General features: G+C 52.7%; 2 protein-coding genes across 3 annotated transcripts in view; one reads left to right on the plus strand and one right to left on the minus strand.

Moving 5' to 3' along the window:
- Nucleotides 1-5,719, plus strand: part of Tmem63c (transmembrane protein 63C) — a 76,716-nt gene extending 70,997 nt beyond the window's left edge. For both annotated transcript variants that reach the window (XM_036205897.1, XM_036205898.1), the window contains exons 22-24: nt 105-211; nt 1,823-1,891; nt 4,874-5,719. In XM_036205897.1, coding sequence (XP_036061790.1) covers nt 105-211; nt 1,823-1,891; nt 4,874-5,071 — 374 coding nt within the window. In that variant the 3' untranslated portion in view covers nt 5,072-5,719. The remainder of the gene's footprint in view (nt 1-104; nt 212-1,822; nt 1,892-4,873) is intronic.
- Nucleotides 5,720-13,668: 7,949 nt separating this feature from the next.
- Nucleotides 13,669-18,765, minus strand: Ngb (neuroglobin). The gene is made up of 4 exons (XM_036206059.1): nt 18,274-18,765; nt 16,935-17,046; nt 16,208-16,327; nt 13,669-14,712 (listed from the first exon to the last, which is right to left on the minus strand). The coding sequence occupies exons 1-4, from the start codon at nt 18,360-18,362 to the stop codon at nt 14,578-14,580; spliced, it is 456 nt and encodes a 151-aa protein (XP_036061952.1). The 5' UTR covers nt 18,363-18,765; the 3' UTR covers nt 13,669-14,577.
- Nucleotides 18,766-19,483: the final 718 nt, after the last annotated feature.

Genomic DNA, 19,483 nt, shown 5'->3' on the forward strand with positions numbered 1-19,483 from the left:
CCCTAGCTCAGGGGTCCTATGCAGGTTCTGAAGCAGGTGGCCCTGCTTTCTATCCCAATTCCAGCACTAAGCTCCATGCCCACAGCCTTTCTTCTCCCTGGCAGGTACCCACACCATCACTTTCTTCTCCTTGTCTTCCCTCATCATCTCCGTGATGATTGCCTTTTCTGGGATTTTTCTGGGGAAGCTCCGGGTTGTCCGTAAGTATGAGGTAAGTTGCCAGTTTGCCCTTCACATCACTGATTTTTTTTTTTTTTTTTTTGGTCCTGAGGACATAGCTCTGAGATACCCTGGTCCCCAGAACACAACAGGACAAGAGGGGTGGGTATTTCTCTTAGACCAAGGTTTCTGGGCTCACATGCACTAACTCAGGGTGGCCATCCAAAGACACCACCTCCCCCCAACACCTCTTCCAAATAACAGGCTGCTGCTGGCCTGTCAGTCCCACCACTGGAGTCTGGTCCAGCTACTGTGAGCATCATGGCAAGGGCTCAGGGAACGGGGAGGAAGGAGAAATAGAAAGAGACAGGGATGGTGGTGAATGGAACCCAGGCTCTGAGGCACTGGAGGCTGTCTGTTTAGAGGGGTCTCTAGTGAGTCCTCTGGCACTTTGACAAAGGTGCCAAGGCTAATCATTAGGCCCTGGAGACAAAAGTACATGCACACCATCTCAGAGCCCTGCTGCTGGCAATGCCGGGTATCTGCATCAGCATTTCCCAGAGTGAACGTCAACGCTGGGACACTGGAATGATTCCCAACAGATGAAACAGAATTCTTGTTCTCCATAATTACATACTTATCTTTCTAATTGACTTTCTGCTTACAATAACTGGTTGTTTATAACAGTGAAAAGTTTCCTTTCTGACCAATGTATATAAAGAAAAGAAAACTGGTTTGAACCTGAAAGTTTGAAAACTGCACAGTACCCTGCAGAGGGACCCTTCTGGAAACATTTCTTCTTGCTCTCTCTGTTTATATCTGGGACTCGGTCGGAGCACAAGCACCCACCACTATTGCTGGCCAGAGCACCAGGTTAGAGTAGGGCCATAATGGACTTTCCTTCAACACACACACAGTCCAACACACACACACACACACACACACACACACACCCCACAGGCTTATACTTATACTATCATGTCACCAGACCTGTTTGCCCTTGTGCCACCCTAGAGAAGAAGGGTGGTAGGGAACCTGGTAAAGTTGATTGAGGATCCCTAGACAAAGAACAGCTAGAGCAGAAGCCCCACTCCAACTACGATTATTTCCCCCTTTATGGTTTTGGGAACAGAACATTCCAAAAGGGATTCTTGGCATCCCAATCATTTCTCTGTTTCTTCTAGGCTTCCACCCCGTCTGCTCTGAGGGTCTAGAAAGAAAAAAGAGTTAGCTGGGTGGTGGTGGCGCATACCTTTAATCTCAGCACTGGGGAGGCAGAGGCCAGCCTGGTCTACAGAGCGAGTTCCAGGACAGCCAGGGCTACACAGAGAAACCCTGTCTTGAAAATCCAAACAGAAAGAAAGAAAAGGAAGAAAGGAAGGAGAGGAAAGAGAGACAGAGGAGAAAAGAAAGAAATAGAAAGACAGAGACAGAGAAAAGAAAGAGAGAGAAGAAAGAAAGAAAGAAAGAAAGAAAGAAAGAAAGAAGGAAGGAAGGAAGGAAGGAAGGAAGGAAGGAAGGAAGGAAGGAAGGAAGGAAGGAAGGAAAAAGAAAAAGTTGAGGGACAAGGTAGCAAGCCAGAGGCTGGAGTGTTAATTGTGGGGGGGGGGGCAAGGGGCAGCAGCCTCCATCCTGTGATACACCGCCCTTCCCTCCCCTGCAGCCTGAGGAAGAAGCTGAGACTGTCTTTGATGTGGAGCCAAGCAGCACGACCTCCACACCCACCTCCCTTGTGAGTTTCTGCCTCCACCCTGGGAACAAGTCAGGAGGGTGGGGGCTTGCAAGGGTGGCTCACTCCAGCGACGTGGGAGGGGGGGCACCAGTGTTTAGTGACTACCCTGGGTACTGGGGAGGAGCCGGGACCCCTGGGCTCCCTCTTCTGACGCAGCAGGACTTGGCCCAGGTCCAAGTGTTTCCGTGGCCCTGGCTGAAGCATGGGGTGAGAAGATCCAACTCTGGCTTGACAGTCAATACAAGTCACCCAGAGAGGAGAGAGCCAGAGAGGAGAGAGCCAGAGAGGAGAGAGCCAGAGAGGAGAGAGCCAGAGCGGAAGCACTCGATCAGGGAGGTCCATCTCTCAGAGTCCTCAGCCGTGTAGACGCAGGGGCATGCTGGGGATCGGCCTCAGGACCCAAAGCTGCCTCCAGGGCACAGGCGCTGGCCAGAGCGGTGCAGACAGAGCTGCAGGGAGCTATTGACGGACCCAGTGAATGGTAAGGCAGGGGCAGCACCCGACTGATGAGCCCGCCAGCCTGCCAAGAGCCAGGGCTGGCCCCAGAATCTGTGACCAGTGGAACAGGCAGAGGCACTCGTGCCCTTTGGCTTCCCTGGATGGCAGGAGCTCTCGCCCACATTCCCGACCACATGCGTTTAGGCAATCTATGCACGTACAGAGCTGGGCACAGGGTCCTTCAGACCTCAGTGTTAGGTACTTCTGACAAGCAATGAAGAAAGGTGCCAGCAGGCCTGGGCACTTGGGGGAAGCTTCCCCGAGAAGGGGCCATGTCATGCAACTGCAGGAATGGGAGGAAAAGTTGCCAGGTGAAGCAGGGTGTGGGAAGAGCTTTGGAGGAAGAGGAAGAGCCTGGGCAAAAGCCAGAAGAGACGATCTGGAGCCTGTGGGGGCAAACAGAAGACAGTGTTCAACTTGGATGCATAGAGCGTGCCTGTGGGCTGGGCCCACAGAGCCTGGAGGCTTTTTTTTTTTTTTTTTTTTTTTTTTTTGGCAGTGGCAGAGTTGGGTCAAAGTCCATCAGCATAGGCAGACCCACCTGGCCATGTGCACAGACACAAGATGTGTCAGAACCTTAGTGGGCCTCACTTGAAAGGAAAAAGCAAAACTAAATTGTGCAGCCAAACCCTCTGAGAGGAGGCAGCGAAGAGACAGACGAGAACCAACCAGAGATGATGTTCTCCAGCCAACAGGAGCACTCCCTCTCGCTGGTAGCCAGGGGAATAGAAAGAGCTCGAAGCCTTGCTGTTTCCTCTCTGGATTAATAAACTCCCACGGTCAGGAATTTTCATCGTCAAAACTTAATTATTACCATTTTTGCTGTGTGGGAGATTGAGCATGCGGCCTAAAGCATGTTAGGCAGCACCCTGCTCAGCCACACTCCCATCCCCTAAGTCCCACTAATTTAGACCCCAGTGTACTGAGCAAGGATGTGGCCAAACAGAGTTGGAACCAAGTCCATATGACTATAAAATCTGTGCTTTAAAAAAATGAATAGAACTTATTATTTATGCATGTATTTATTTTTTGAGACAGGGTTTCCATGTGGGCAGGCTGGCCTCGACCTTCAGGCTCAAGTGATTCTCTTCAGCTTCCAGAGTAGCAGGGACTACACAGGCGCGTGCTACTGTGCCTGACTTAAGCTCTTAAAAATCCTTTATGTTTCCGACAGTGGTATATGAACATGGTAGGCAACTGTGGGGATGAAAAACAGAGGAGCAAGACTAAGGAAATAAAAAGTTCATATTCCCACCACCCAGGGATGTTCCCTGAGACACTGGTATACATTCTTCAGGATATCTATGGATGTGTGCCTCTCTTCCAAGTATCTTATGCTTATATGTACATGTGGAATCCTGTATGTATAGATGTGGTTTTGCTCAAATGAAATCCTACTGTACATGCAATTTTATAAGCTGTGTAACTGTCAGTATGTTGCTACATAGATGAATTTTGATCTCTTCGCCTATCCATATTCAAATAGCCCACATTACCCATCTTTTATACGGGCCCAAACCCAGAACCAGTTGAGTATCTATGCTAGACTGGGACTTGAAAAGATCAAGCCACTCCTGCAGAATGCCTCCCGCTTCTAGATTCCTCTGGCTCATCTTCCTGATATCCTCCAGCAGGTTCCCCTCCTTCTCCAGTCCCTGAAAGCTGGAGGCTGGGGAGGCTCACGTCCAATGCAGGGGCTAGAATGTATTTCTGGAAGTACAGTGCGTCACCTTGGAGACCTGTAACATCCCATTCATTCCTGTTAGTGGTGCTAATGAGGCCACTGCATATGACGCCAGATTTTTCCACTGCTCAGCTATCATTTTTTTTTCATGGTCAAAATGTCTGTGGTGTGTGCTTTGCCAATATGCATGTGTCTAGAATATTTCACAGGACTGTTCCTCATCAACCAGGGCTGTTTGTTTATATTGGAAGATGAAAAGCTTTCTTTCTATTTCATAATTACCTACTTCCAAAGTAAGGAGTAGATTGAAAGCCACTTCAAGAGGCGATAGGTTGCCCCATCCCATGATACTTCCTGTGTCTCTCTTCTAATCTGCCCCCTTCCTGGGCATTCCTGAAACCATCCCTCAGCGTGACAAGAGCCAGCTAACACTCTCAGTTTTGAATCTGACACATTGCAGCAAAGCATTCCAGCTGATGAATGAAGGTCTCTCCAGGGGGACTCTAGGGCCATCACCCCCTAGATTCAGCCTGAGTGGGAACAGATAATGTGTGGAACACATCCTGTAGATGAAGCGTTAGGAAGCCTGCCACTAAAGTAACCCTGGCAACTCCAAGGGAGTGAACAGGCTTCATCTCTAGGAGCTCACTGAATGATAAAGAGGATGAGCAAGGCTGCTGGGGAGTGGGGCAGAGAGGGCCCGGGACTTGGAGGGGTGGAGGTGACTGGGTGGGGTATGAGGACAGAGACCTTGCTCCCAATATGACCTTGCCTCATCTTCCCCTCTCTGTCCCGAGCAGCTGTACGTGGCCACCGTGCTACAGGAGCCGGAGCTGAACCTGACCCCTGCCTCCTCCCCAGCCCGGCACACCTATGGCACCATGAACAGCCAGCCAGAAGAGGGAGAAGAAGAGAGCAGTCTGAGGGGCTTTGCGAGGGAGCTGGACTCAGCTCAGTTCCACCAGGAAGGGCTGGAATTGGAGGGCCAGAACCACTGATTAGGACTCCAGTCAGGGGACCAGGGGAGAGCCTGGTGGAGGGAGACAGGAAGGAACTCCCTTCCATAGACTTTGAGAAGCTCCTGATGGAGACATCTGCCGTTCTGTGGTTACATGAAGAGCCGGGCCTGCTGACCGGCTGGAAAGGGTGGGATGCTGGGTAATCCTGAGGACCCAGGGATGGGGTAGAGGAGGCATACACCATGTTTCTGGGAGTGGTGGCTGAAGTCCAGGACACAAGAGACTGAATGCTGTGTGTCTTGCTGGGGTCCAGCTGGTGCAAGTATGCATAAGGGAAGTGGTAGGCCCACTGAAGACTTTCTGGGGGCTTCATCACCCCCACTCCAACTGCCCATCAAAGATTGTCCCTCCAGACTCCAGTCCTCTGCTGCAGTCTGAGCAGACAAAGGTATGTGTACTGGGCCTTGTGGATGAGGCCCAGGTGGCTGTCTCATGACAGGTTTCCCTGCAGAGCATCTAGAAACTCTGTACCTCACCCCCTGAGCAAGGGGCAGCTGGGACAACCCTGGGAAGAGACTGACCCTTCCCTGTTTCTCTGCCCTGCTATCTACTCATAAGGATAGTTACTGGGGCAGTGACTCAAGTTCATTAAAGGAGACCTTCATGCATGTGGTGAAGGAAACCATGGCTAATCCTTGCTGGTTGATTTAAGGGTGTGTGTGTGTGTGTGTGTGTGTGTGTGTGTGTGTGTGTGTGTGTGTAGGATGGCATAGAGTTCAGGAAAAAAAAGGTCTTCTTTCCAAAAGTGGGCCATGGAAGTGAGACACACCTCTCTAAGCCCAAGGAAAAAAGGAAAAGATCCCCAAAGCCTCGAGGTGGCCACCAAGAGCATCCTCTGCCGTGTGTATTTGAACGCTGTGCCCAGCATGACCAAGATTGGAGAAAGCCCGGGCTGAAAACTGAAGGCACTGGCTACACCTGCCCTCAGAAGCTCCCCTGCCTGGCCTCCAGTGTGGTACTGGCTAAATGCTTCAGATGCTCCACAAAGTGCTGTCACCCCAGTCCTGGTGGGGTTAGGTAGAGGAAGAGTGATGAGTGCATCCCCCATGGAGAAGACCCTTCTGGAGGGCCAGCTGCTTCCCCAGATCTGCCTCCAACTGGAGCAGCAAGCCTTTGCAATGCTCGAGACTCAGCATCTCTACCTCTTTCTGAGGTGTTCCAACTTCTGCCTCTTAAGACAGGGCATTGTCAGGACTGCCATGAAACCTGAACCATCTGAACCAAGGGGTTTGTCGGCCATTGAGCCTCTGAAGCTCCTCCCCAGATACCTGGGTCCCTCTTGGCTGCCCGTTCACGACAGGTGGGGCCAGTCTCATTCCACCTCAGTGTCTCCACCTGCCTCTGCTCACTTCTCTCTCTCTCTCTCTCTCTCTCTCTCTCTCTCTCTCTCTCTCTCTCTCTCTCTCACACACACACACACACACACACACACACACACACACACACACAGCCCCACAGTTTCAAACTTCACTCCAGGGCAGAAACGGTGGCTCACGGGGCAAGTAGTGTCATACTCCTAACATTAGCACGGTGATCTTTGCAGAGGGCTTGAGTCAGCTGGGACAGGGTACCTCCATTCCTTGTTGAGCTTGGGATAAGGGGGGAATTACATCCAGCCAGGCCCTTATATAACTCCAGCACCCCAAGCTCCTCACCCCTGGGATCTCATCAACAAAAGAACATTTTCATAGCCTGATGATGTCAGCTCTGCCCCAAGTGGGTAGTGACAGTCCAGCCTCCACAATGTGTCTTTGGAATGTGGTGATTTGGAGAGCAACCAGCACCGAGACCAGGGCCTTTTCTCTGGGCACTGCCTGCTGGTGCCTGCCCTAGATCCCTGCAGCTCTGTCTGTTGCTGCTGACCCTCCCACCTCCCCTAACCCACTGCAACGGATGGATGCTTCAGGTACAAGGGGTCCTATAGGCAACAGGGTAGGCTAGCTGGAGGGCTCTGTCCTCTGCATTTGGGGCAAATGCAGTCTGGTTCTGATACAAGTGTTGGGCAAGTGGTGGATTCCACTCTGCTCTTCCAGGAGCTGTCCACCTGGCCGGACCTTGACTTTGCAAGGTCACCAGAGCCCAGGCTCCTTCATCTTGCACATGCAGAGGGCTTTTCAGGCCCTCCTCAGCCCGTGCTGTTCCAGCCCACTGTTCATCATCCTACCCTAACCCTCTTTCAGTCCACCCACTCTGATCCCTTCTGGAGAGAGATGCCTCCCAGGAGAGCCAGATGACACCTCTCAGAGGTGACCCTTCCTGGGCTTGGAGCAGCCTCACCCCTGCCTGCCTGTTCCTAAGCTGCATCTGGGAGCAAAGTGCCTATAAGCAGCATTGCATCCTCCGGGGGCCCTGGAGGGGTGTGGACTAACCATGGCCACTACCACTAAAGGAATGTGCCGAATGCTGAACCTTCTTGTTATTAATGTATGACTGTGCCTTGAATAAACAAGTCCTCCTAACCTCTGCTGGCCTGTGCCTCTGCCTCTGGGCCGACAGGGGCCTTCTCCATCTGGAAGGAGCCAGAGTTGTGAAGGGTTGACACCAGAGTCACTAGGCTGGGGCGCCATACCTCACTGTATGACTCTTACCCTGGGTCCATTGCTGCCTCTTTTGGGATCTCCTTATTCCCCAAGTCCTTCCCTGGACCCAGCTATAGTGGGGAATGGGTAGAAGGAAGGGAAGACCTGTGAACTGTTGCTAGTTGGTTGGAGAGGCAGGAAGCAATTCTGCCTCCTTCCTGTGCAGCAAGAGTGCCATCCTAGGGATCAATAATGCAGTAGCAACCCTGGCTGAGGGCTGAGTGCTGAGTGGGTGACTGACCCAGGTCAGCAGATAGGCTGGATTTCAGTTGGACACCCCCAGGAAGAACCATAGACAGGGCTCCGGCCCGTACCCGGGGATACAGAAAAGAGGCAGGCCACAGAGACATCGAGTTTCAGGGAGAGTCAGGGACAGTCAGGTAGGCCTGGGCAGGACAAGAAGAGGCCCAAGTGAAGCTCTTGCATTTGTGCCAAGGAGGAGAAAAATAGTTCCCGGCCAGATGACATGCCTCTGGGCTAAGAGGCCCAAGTTCTGGTCTTCTTCGCCCATGTGGCTGACACTAGGCTGTCACTTTACCCCCAGAGTAAGAGGGGGATGACCTGAGTTCCATGTGTTGTACAGAGCAGAATCAGCTGTGGTGGAGGACAGGCTAGGTTGCGGAGAGAAGGCCTTATCCCTGCAGCTCCCTGTGGGGACAGACACTCATCTTGGCTTGAACAGCTGTCCACTGCCACCACCCTTACAGAGCCATCTCCTTAAGATCTTGATCTGCCCGTGGGCATGGGTTCAAAGCCCACTGCAGTGTGAATCAGGAAGTGAGACCAGGCCCCCTCCTCCTGTCCCCTCTCCCCTAGAAACAGGTGCTTCTGTGATTTACAAAACCGCTTCAGAGGTTGGGGATTTAGCTCAGTGGTAGAGTGCTTGCCTAGCAAGCGCAAGGCCCGGGGTTCGGTCCTCAGTTCTGGCAAACAAAACAAAACAAAACAACAACAACAAAAACCACTTTAGGAGAGAGGGGTGTTGAGAAGGGCAGAAGGGCCAGGGCCTGCTGTGGCTGTCAGCTTAGCAGGCTTGAGCTGCTGCAAGAGAGGAGGGGAGTCCACAACCCATGAACCTTGTTATGCCAGCCATCTCTCAGGGGTCTCTTCTTGGGGACTACAAGCCTCCAGCTTGCAGACATTGGGCCATTCCTTGATTCTACCACCCTTTCAGGGGATATTTCTCAGACAGACACAAAAAGACCAGAAGAATGCCTGGAAGAGGATGCTGTAGCCCAAGGTGGGGTAGTGCACAGAGGGTAGGGGAGAGGATCCCCTTACTTAGCAGGCAAGGAGGACCGGGAGCCTAGAAGGTGGGTATTCCTGACTGGGGGTGGGACTAGGGACAAGGCAAGAGTGTGGCTTGGTGCCAGATAGGCCTAGAATGCCAGCCATTGGGCTGTGTCCACAGGGCAATGTAGTGCCCAACCAAGTGCCATACTGGGTACCACAAGCCTAGGCGGAGCAGGAAGGCCTGAGGCTCCCTGCAACTCTACCTGGGGGCCTTCAAACACAGAACAGGTGGGGGAAGCTCTTGGCCACCCTACCACCGCTGTCTCTCAGTGTCCTGAGGAATATCCTTGCTGGCCTAGCTGCAGGCTTCTAGGTCGCTCTGTGGGAGGCCCTGGGACATGAGGGAGCTGAGGTTCCAATAAGACAGGCTCCCAGCTCTGCCCAGCAGAAACTGATTCTGAACTTCTGCCAGGCCCTCAGCCTTGACAAGCTGCAGTTCAGCACCACCCAAGCCTCTGTTCCAGGGCCAAGTGGGAGTGTCCTAGATGGACCAAAGTTTCCAAGGTGGTACCTGGTGACCTCTGTTACAGAAATGCCCAGCTGAGTGGAGCAGGCATACAGGAGAACAATTCCCTCCACAGGCACCACACACTCTTGCAGACCTCACTCATCAGCCCAGGCTAGAATGAGCCATGGGCACAAATCCCGTCATACAGATCTTACTCTACAATAAATATGACCATTATTTGGTCCTGAGAGCCACATCCTGGGCCTCGGGGCCCCTTCTACTTTGTCAACTTCAGCAGCTGTTTAAGGAATTGCCTCTTCTCTCTTCTCTAAACATAGCCCAGAGTGGTTTTCATGACAGCCTGCCCATTCCTAGGCAATAGAAGGTTCCAAGCGCAATAAACAAGCCCGTTACATAATGGGATGTCAGGCAGGGATAAGTGCTTTGAAGAAAGAACAAGAGGAGGGAAGGGAATGGCTGTAGACGGGAGGGCATTTCTGCCTTCCACGATTCAGGAGGAGCTCCTGAGATGGGGTGCAGGAAGGGTGGAGGGCCTATAAGAGTAAGTACAGGACTCAGTAGCAAAGAGGCTAGAAGGGCCAAAGCAGAGGGAGCCGGGAAAGGGCCAAGGCAAGTTCAGAGACAGCAGCAAGGCCTTGTGGGACTCTGTAAGGACTCCAGACTTTCCTCTGGAGAAGTGGGGAGCTACCAGGGCATTCCTAGCAGGAGGATGACATGATTATCTGATGTAATCTTCATTTGTTTTTGAAGATCATAAGACACACACATTTTTTTTTTTTTTCAATTGACTCTGGCGCTGTAGCCCAGGTGGGTTTCACTAACTCTTCAGTCTTCTGAGCTCTAGGATTACAGGTGTGTGCCACTTTCAAGTATACAGTTGAGCACTGTTAAATATTTGTTATAATGTACAATCATCACTCTCAGCCACCTTGGCAACTTTTCATCTCACAAATCGGGGCCTCTGTACCCAAGGAATAGACCTTCTTTCCTCCCCTTCAGCCCCAGTAACCCAGGATACCCTCGTATAGTGAGGTGAACACTGTGGCCGGCGGGGAGCAGAAATTCCAACTGGGACTCTGCGAGCAGGGATATGTTAACTTAATTAGGATGGGGCAGAAAATGAAGAAGACAGGTGTGATGTGTCATCACAAGGGCCAGGAGCCCCATGTGGAGAGAGGTGGGTCAGAGAGGCCAGGATAACGCTAGTAATACACAAGGCAAAGAAGGCTGGGAAGGGGATGCCTGGGGCAGGTTGCATCTGGTCATGCTACATTAGAGACACTACTGGCTGGATAAGGAAGTTAGGCTTGGGGGGGGGCCTTTAAGCCCAGGGTCAGTTAGGATGAGGTTTAAGCAAGGCACTGGCCAAGACTGTAAAGGGAGCAAGCACAGGTGAGGAGGAAGCCCGGAGGCTGAGCCAACACAGGAGGAGAAAAAACTCTGCAAGGCAATTAGAAGGATCTATAACGAGGACCGGAGGAACCAGGAAGGGCTCAGGGAGGAAGTGGGGAGCCTCAGGGCTCACCACTCATGACAGAACTATTCCAGAGAACCAAGAAACATCAGCCAAGTAGAAGATGCTGGTCACACTGTCAACGAACGACCTGGTTTCTCCATAAGACAATGGAAAAGGAAAAGGGGGAGGGGGGAGCTGGTGTAGATGGAAAGACTTGAAGGACTTAACCAAATGCAAAGCACGGGCCAGATGCAGAAAGAGGGTTCTGAGATATTAGGGGAGCTGGAATCCGGACAGGGATGAAGTGATGCTGTGGGATCCATGAGCTCAAATGTGAAGAGAGTATCTACGAACACCTAAGGAAGATGAGCAAGGCAAAGAACACGGAGCCTGGCTGAGAAACTCTAGCAAGAGAGATGAAGGAAGGGCCAGCCTTGAGGTGATGCTAGATAGGGTCCATGTGGACTCGGTACTCCCTGGATTTTTGCAGTGGGTAGCATTTTTTCCATACGCTAAAACATTAAAGAGTGATCAACTCTAAGTGCTGCTGAGCAGAACAGCCAGCGAAAGGCTAAGACAGGACCCCTGAATTGGGCAAGATGGAAGTCATTGGTGGCTTCCATCAGAGCAGAGTGGAGACAAAATCTGGCTGTGGTAGGTTCCCATTCTCTTATAAAGTTTGGAAAGGAACACAGTAGCCAGAAGGCTACTGTTTCGAAGAATTTTGCTCACCGAGGGACTAAAACAATTGGGATCTGGAGAGGGAAGGAGGAGGTAGTCCTTTCACAGCTACACATGGAATGGTCGTGTATTTGAGGTCAAGCACCTATGTGTGGTGGCTCAAGACATAGGTCAGAGAAGTGTTGTTCTGAACCTGAATCTACTGATATTTTAACTACTATCTGTGCCCCATGGCTCTGCAATCAACGCCCTGCCACTCAGACCAAGGCCTACTGGGATTTCTGGTCCCACGAGCCCCAGCTGGGCCATGGCCACCAAATGTAGGTTTTAACTAAGTCTCTAATGTTCTATTGACCAATAAAGGCTTGAGAGTCAGATGTTGGGGTGAAAACCTTTGTTTTTGGCTGGAGACCCAGCAAGAGAAGCATCTCTCCACTAGTCCCAAACCAAAGATAGTGAATCTCTAAGTCTCTCCCTGCTCCTTCATGTGCATCTCTCTAACCCTATTCCTGGTTCCTCCGTCTTCTCTATGGCTAATTTCTGTCAACTAGCAGCTGGCTCCACCCCCTGATCCAAGGTTAATTTTATTAAAATAGTCCTGGAATTTCACGGTGCAATCAAATATCCTACAACAGAGATGGGTGTTTGACTTTTGCTAAGCCAGGTCATCCCGGTCACCCAGGCATCAAACATTTGGGCACATTAGGCCGGCATAGATAACTGAGTCATAACTGTCATTAGGTCATATGGGGGAGGACAGGTTGGGAGGGGACAAGATCCTGTCCCACTGCAGCTGGCTGGACTGGAGAAAATGCTTTCTGAGCAACAGCAGGAACAGCATTTCCGGAAGATCAACATCTGCAGCCCCACTGCCCCCCAAGCCCTGCCATTGGAGCTGAACAGAAAAAAAACAAAACAAAACTGCCCAGCTGATAGCATGCAAACCCAGCTGCCCCCTATCTGTACTGTGAAGAAGAAGCAGCCCCAAGACAGGGCAGCTGCCCCAAGACATTCTGTTCCCAGGCCGCTGCAGGCCCATCCCCGGAGTTCTGGAGCCTATGGGGGAACTCATCCACCTGCTCACGTGATGGCCACTTTTCATGCCATGCTCATCCATCACATTCCAAGCTGTCTTTATAGCCATTTGCCTGTGGGGTCCCACACCCCAGACCCACGGACTACTTCCCTTGGTGAATAAGTGTGCTGTGTGTCATATGTGACTATTAGGTATCATTGTATTACTCTGACAAAATGCTTGACTGACACAACATAGGAGGAAATATTTATCCCATCTCATGACTCCAGAGGATCTCAGACCACCCCAGTGGGAGGATATGGCAGAGTTCACAGCAGTGGGTATGGATGATGATGGTGCATCTTCGTATCCTGGTGGACCAAGAAGGGTGGGACCAGAACCAGGGATCAGGCACCCAGCTTCAAAGCTCCCTTAGTACCCACTTTGATCAACCAGATCCCACCTTCTAAAGGTCCCACGGCCTCAAAATAGTTGCCACAAACTAGGCCACAAGCATTCAAAACTATCCCACTCAGATGCAGACCATGACCCTGACCATCCCCAAGCACAAATGCAAGAGAAGGTTCTATCACTTTCAAACTAAGTTCTAAATGGGCAGTGCTGGGGACAGGGCACCTTCTCTGTGCAGCAACGTAGGGACAGGGCTCTTTCACTCCTGTGCTCAGTCCATGGCCTCCAAGGTCACCATGAACTCTGCTTTAAACCAGAGAATGACCGAGCATGAGGAACGTGTGGGTGTTGGAGCTGGGCGTGGCATGTGTGGGAATGCTCCCCATATCCACACAGACTACTGTTAGAACTGTCCCCTGTCCTGCCTGGAAGCTGGTTGATCCAAGTGTGTGCCCAGAGAAAAGAACTGGATTTGGTGCCCTCACAGCCAGTCTGAACCCAAGACCGACAGCTCCTCCACCTCCATTGCCTCTGGTCTTCCCTTCTGGACCTTTTCCTTTCCACCCACTCAGGCCTTGGGCCTGCTGACCCCATCCCCCAATCCTGCTCTGAGCCCCAGTTCTCTGTAGCTTAATCTGGCACAGGTCAAGGCCCACAAAAAGACCAGCCATGGAGGGTCAGCACACAGAACATGTTTATTTCTTGTGAGCAAGCAAGCCTATAGAATTGCAACATAGAGAAAGAAAGTGTGGGTGGCTGGGGGTGGGGACAAGGGCCCTTCCCACTGTATGCTCTCCTGCTCATCTGCCCAGGCATAGTTCCACCTCAAGGGTTAAACACAGAGTTAGGAGCCTACAGCTGGAGAGCAGAAGAGGGCGGGAGAGACAAGATTCAGCCCTGCTAGACTAGGGTGGCAGGAAGAGCTTGGAACTCAGGGCCATGTGGGATGAGGTCACTCCTCCTCATCCTACTAGCCTCTCAGTTCTGGCTGGCCAGCTTGGTTTCCTCCCACACCCCCAAAAAAGAATCCTGGGGAGCTTCTACCAGACATGCTGAACCAAGAACATAGGAAGTTTTGTATGGGGCATCTGAGCCTTGAGACCTTGGGTGCTCACTGCCACTGAGGAACACCATCCTCCCTGATACCCTTCTCTGGGCTCCCCAGAAACACTAAAACTGCTCCTTCGCTTCATTTTTAGAAAGCAAGAAGCCTGCAGGAAAGCATCAGACACTGAGCAGACGAGATGGAAGGTTCTAGAAACCTAGTCACTTTACCCTTACCTTGGCTGAGGCTTCTCCAGGAAGAACCCCACCCCCCATGCCACCTCACTACCCCAACTCTATTTTGCCTCATGGGAAGAGCTAACCAGGCATGCAGGGGTGCATCTATGGGGATGAGAGGAGCCCAAAGGCCCCTCTGGAAGGAAAAACCACCTCTCTGCAGCTGACCAGGAGCTGAGACAGAGCGCCTCTCTAGGATGGCCAAGGGGATGAGGGCCAAGGTGCCGAGAAGCCGTGGGGGAGGGGCTGAGGCTACTAGAGACGGACAGACAGAGACAGGTGAGGGCACTGGCTCTTCTCTTACTCCCCACCCCAGCCTCGGCTCATGGCGTGCACCACAGCTCCGTAGAGGTGGCTCCAGGCGTCCCTTGTGGCTGGTGTGAAGTCGGGACCGAGGCACCTCTCCAGCATGTAGAGCAGGGACTCACCCACTGTCTGCAGAGGCAAGCGGTACTTAGTTACCTGAAGGCAGGAAGGCATCACTCCACTTACAGGTGAGAAAGCTGAGGCCCTGGGCCAGTAAGGGAACATAGGCTTGTCCTCTCTCACCCACAGGCTCATGCTTCCTAAGCAGGCCCTGAGTGTAACCTTGAGCATCACCCTGTGCCCACCTTTCCCTCTAAATGTGAGGATGTAAAGTGGATAAAGAGCATTGCATCTCACCGGGCGGTGATGGCTGCACACGCCTTTGATCCCAGCGCCCGGGAGGCAGAACCAGGCGGATCTCTGTGAGTTCGAGGCCAGCCTGGTCTACAGAGCGAGATCCAGGACAGGCACCAAAACAACACAGAGCATTTCCTCTCACTCCTGTCTTTGCAACCACCTCATGAGAGGGACCTATGCATTGCCCGGGGACTGTCCGCTCAGACCCAACCAAGTCAAGTGTCTGCGGATTGCAGTTTCGCCACCTTCAAGGTAGGAGTGAGATTCAAAAGCCTATATCGTGCAGCCAGGGAGGTGTGAGTTCAGATTCTGACCAACACTCAAAGCCAGGATGACCCGAAGCAGTTTGCTCTACCCCCGCCCCCAAGCCCCAGCTGCTTCATGAGTAAGACGGAGGACAAAAACCCAGGTTCTGTAAAAGGCTCTTAGCACAGCAGCTACACACAGTATGCCTTATTGTTCATCGAGTAAAAGTAGGTTTATTTATCCCACGTGTATTACTGAATATCCCCCAAAGGACCAGGCACTGTGAAAATGCCCAGGTGGAGGGGCAGTCAAGGCCATCCCTTGTGACTGGTTCTGGCCAGCGGGACATTGGTGACGGTGGTGATCTTGCCCACTGGGGCTTGTAAGCAGTTCTTCCTTGCTGAGACGTAGCTAGCATGAGGGAGGTTTAAAAGCTCACAGGTCGCCTTTAGACATCCTAGCCCCAGTGGAGTTAGACTCAACATATAGACGACTCCAGTCAGACTCCAGAGAAAGAATTAAGTCTAGCCACAAGAACTCAGAAATTGCTTTAAGGGGGGACTTTCGAGGTGGTCTGACACCTGCAGGAAGGTGCTCAAGTCAACTGACACCAGGCTCGCTAAGCCTTCATGGTTCTTTTTGTTTTGTTTGTTTTTTCCAGACAGGGTTTCTCTGTGTAGTTTTAGTGCCTGTCCTGGAACTCATTCTGTAGACCAGGCTGGCCTCGAACTCACAGAGATCCGCCTGGCTCTGCCTCTCGAGTGCTGGGATTAAAGGCGAGCACGGCCACTACCCGGCCTTCATGGTTCTTAAAGATACCGTATTAAAGAGAATTCTGAGGCTCTGAGAGGCCCAGTGAGTGTCAGGCCCACGCAGGCAAGTAACTAGAGCAGGCCTTTATCTCTGGTCATCTGAGGAACTGGGGGTGTGGAGGTAGGCCAATGGACTTTGGTTGGGGGGTGGCTGGGAGTGGCGGCTGAAGCTCTGGAGCTCTAGAGTAAGAAAGTACCCCACTACCCACCGAGAAGGAGCTGAGCCTCACTCCCACGGCCCGGTGCTTCCTGCCCAAGCCGGCCAGGTACTCCTCCAGTGAAGAAAGGTCCTCCGCATGGGTCGCTGCAGTTTCAATGACCAGCATCACCTGTTCAGGACACAGAGGGTCCAGCCCAACCCTAGCTGCTTACCACCTCAGCCTAGAACCCAAACTTCTCAGCCAAGGAGGCTTTTAGAATGCGGTTGTCCAGGATCAGAGGTGGCAGGCAGCCAATGTCTGTATACAGTAGGCGCTCAGTATGTGGTGGTTCAACTACCAAAATTCCACCCATGAAGCAAGCCCTTCTCTTTTGAGGGTTTCAAAACCTGTGACGTACCTGTAGAACAATACTGCCCGCACGAGATAAGGGTAAACTGAGGTGTGGTGAAGATGGCGAGCCCAGTCTAGTTTTCATAAGTGGCTCCAAGTGGCCAAGATCCACTGATACAATCCATAGGAGCCAGAGGACAAGACTGAGAACAGTGTACCAGGCTGGGTCCAGCTGGCTTGAGGACAGGGTGGGGGAGGAGGCTGGGTGCAATCCAAAGAGATGGGAAAGGCGTGTGTGTGTGTGTGTGTGTGTGTGTGTGTGTGTGTGTGTGTGCGCGCGTGTGCGCGCGCGCGCGCGCGTGCGCATGTGCATATCCCAAGTCCTTTCTTCCCTACCATGACAGTGTTCTGCAGATCTGAGACCTCATGGCTCTGCCTCCCTCACCTTCCTAATGTGGTCCAGGAACTCTGGGGAGGAGAGACAATCCTCAGGGCTGGAGAAGTGGCGGCCGTTGTACTGGAAGAGAGGAAGCAGGCTGGGTTCCAGGGTAAAGAGCCTGTGGGTTGGGAGTAACCATCATGAGCGGGGAGTAGCAAGCCCGCAGACCCTGGCTGCTCAGAAGAGAGCCTTCCTAACGGGGTCCTGCCAGCCTAGTCAATGTCCCCTCATCCCTTCTCTGGGCACCCTCCAGAGGACACTGAGTCCCCAGCCTCTCACATTACCTGGCAGACCATAGCTCCTCCTTAAACCACTGAGGTGACCCGAGTTTGGGACAAGCAGGAATTTCAACCCAAAATCTAGCGGAAATTTCCTTTTGGGATCCAAGCTTGCCAGTGTTCTCATATCTGAGGAGGATGGGTGATGACATCAGGGACACAGCACTAAGCATTTTTATCCATTAACTATACTTGTGTATCCCTCATACTTTTAAATTCAGAGGAGACAACGGAAGCCCAGAGACTAAGCAAGCTGCCTTAAGTAACACAGTAAAGCCACAGTGGGCACCAGAGAGGAGGGAGGAGTTTGAAAAAATACAGTTGGCACAAACAGAAAATGTCAGCCTCACTGGGGAGAGCTTGCACTTTTGTGTAGCTCTTTTGTGTAACCCCCCTTTCCATCTGGGAGGGCTTCTTGCAAAGTCCTTTTCCGAAGTTTTGGATTGGCCTAGGGATCTGCAATGAGAGAGGGAGTGTGGCCTTTTGGTGATGGCAGAGCCTGAGGTGAGGCTGTAAACCAGTCTGTCTCCTGTGGGGCCTGCCCGCTCCTTCTCCCTCTCTTCCCGGGTGGTGACATTGGACTGCCCGTCGCCCCTCTCCTGGAGCTTCTCTAGCCCTAAGCCTGTGTTTTCTTCGGAAGAGTTCATCTGGCTGGGGACTGGATGTGACCTCCTTCCACTCCAGGGTGGGTGGGTGGGAGCAGGAGCTCGTCCCATACCCCAGTGGGCCCCTTCGGGTCACTCATCTCCTCCTACCAGCCCGGCCCCCTGTGGGCGGCCCTGCAGATATCACAGGGTAGATAGAGCAGAGGGCACTGCATCCACTTGCCTGCTCCGTGGGTGGGTGCGGGTAAGGGAACCCACCGGACCCCAGTCAGTTCAGGTGGGAGTCGCTTCTGGAAAGAGCAGATGGGACACACCACCTGTCGCTGCGCACACACCCCTCTCTCCGGAGCACCACTGAAAGCGGAGCCCGTTTCTCCTCCTCCGGTGACAAGCCCCGCAATCTCAAACCCACTGCTGCTGGGCACCCCTCCACTTGCATCCCCGGGGCCCGGCAGCGCTCACCTGGAGAACAGGACAGTGCCATGTTCCAGAGGGCTGCGGCTCACCGCCTGCCAGCTCTGCCGGATCAGCTCCGACTCTGGGCGCTCCATGCTCTCCCCGGAGAGGTGCGGGACGCAGAGATGGGACCCTCGGGGCTTGGGCGCAGTCACCGCACGTGCAGCGCCATCTCCGCGGCAACGCAGGATGGGGGGGGTGGGGGGGGGGGGGTCCAGGCCCAGTGCCTTAGTCGGGCGGGGCCCAGCAACTGCGCCTTCGCTGGTCCAGCCGAGAAGATGCGTACCCGCTTGCGCTTCCGGGGACCCCGCTCGGGCAGCTGCGCCCTGTGCCCCGAAGCTCCCAGAGAACCGCCCTTTAAAGCTGCGGGTGGTTCCCACCCCCTCCGGCCTAGGGAAGCTTATGTGCTCCCTCCACACCCGCCTTAGGCAGGGAGGACCCGAGGCCTGGGAAATGTCCAGGCTTCAGAGCCTAACAGAAATTGCTGAGCCTCTGGGTTTGAAAACTAGTAATGCACTCAAAAACAAACAAAAAACCGCGAGTGGCGGCGCACACCTTTAATCCCACCACTGGGGAGGCAGAGGCAGGTGGATCTCTGTGAGTTCGAGACCGGCCTGGCCTACATCTTGAGTTTTAGGGCAGTCAGAACAATGTGGAGAGACACTGTCTCAAAATAAGGGGGGGGGGGGGCAGGGGCAGGTGACTGTAATACTAACACTGAGAAGACTGTAGGGTCTCTGGGGCTAGCGAGCTAGTTCAGCGGGTTCCAGGTTCAGTTGAGAGACTATCTCAATTAGCTGGAGTGCCTGAGAAAGACACATAAATTAATACTATTTTCTAAAAGTGGCTCAGGTGAGTCCTGGGCTGGCCATTCAGCGCCCGCAGCCGGCCGCCTGTCACTTAGCACTGTTGTTCTCTTTCAAGCCTCAAGGTTCTTTGGCCTCCAAGTTCTCAGGCATTGGAGAGCACACTCTCTTTCACTGATGACTCTAACTTCTCTTCTCTCTTCTGCAGTCTCGGATATAAGGGTTGAGTGGTAAAGTCTCCAGAGTCTTTTGTCGCATGGGTGCAAATCAGTGACCTTGGTCTTTAGTTACGAAGAGGCTGTAGCTCCAGATGTGCTCAGTCCCATGCCTTCTAGAACTTTCTAGGGGCGCCTTTCTATCCTGTTCCAACCAAGCTCCTAAGTTTGATGTTCGGGAACAACCTATTCCAC

The sequence above is a fragment of the Onychomys torridus genome, chromosome 14, assembly GCF_903995425.1.
Source record: "Onychomys torridus chromosome 14, mOncTor1.1, whole genome shotgun sequence".
In the NCBI taxonomy this organism is placed as follows: domain Eukaryota; kingdom Metazoa; phylum Chordata; class Mammalia; order Rodentia; family Cricetidae; genus Onychomys; species Onychomys torridus.

What these genes read in the sequence shown, in the direction of transcription:
- Ngb (XM_036206059.1), bottom strand. Translation starts at nt 18,362, where the DNA reads ATGGAGCGCCCAGAGTCGGAGCTGATCCGGCAGAGCTGGCAGGCGGTG. An exon ending in TCCTGGACCACATTAGGAAG is followed by an intron (nt 16,328 to 16,934) that starts GTGAGGGAGGCA and finishes TGTCCTGAACAG; the next exon opens with GTGATGCTGGTCATTGAAAC. An exon ending in TGAGGCTCAGCTCCTTCTCG is followed by an intron (nt 14,713 to 16,207) that starts GTGGGTAGTGGG and finishes TTGCCTCTGCAG; the next exon opens with ACAGTGGGTGAGTCCCTGCT.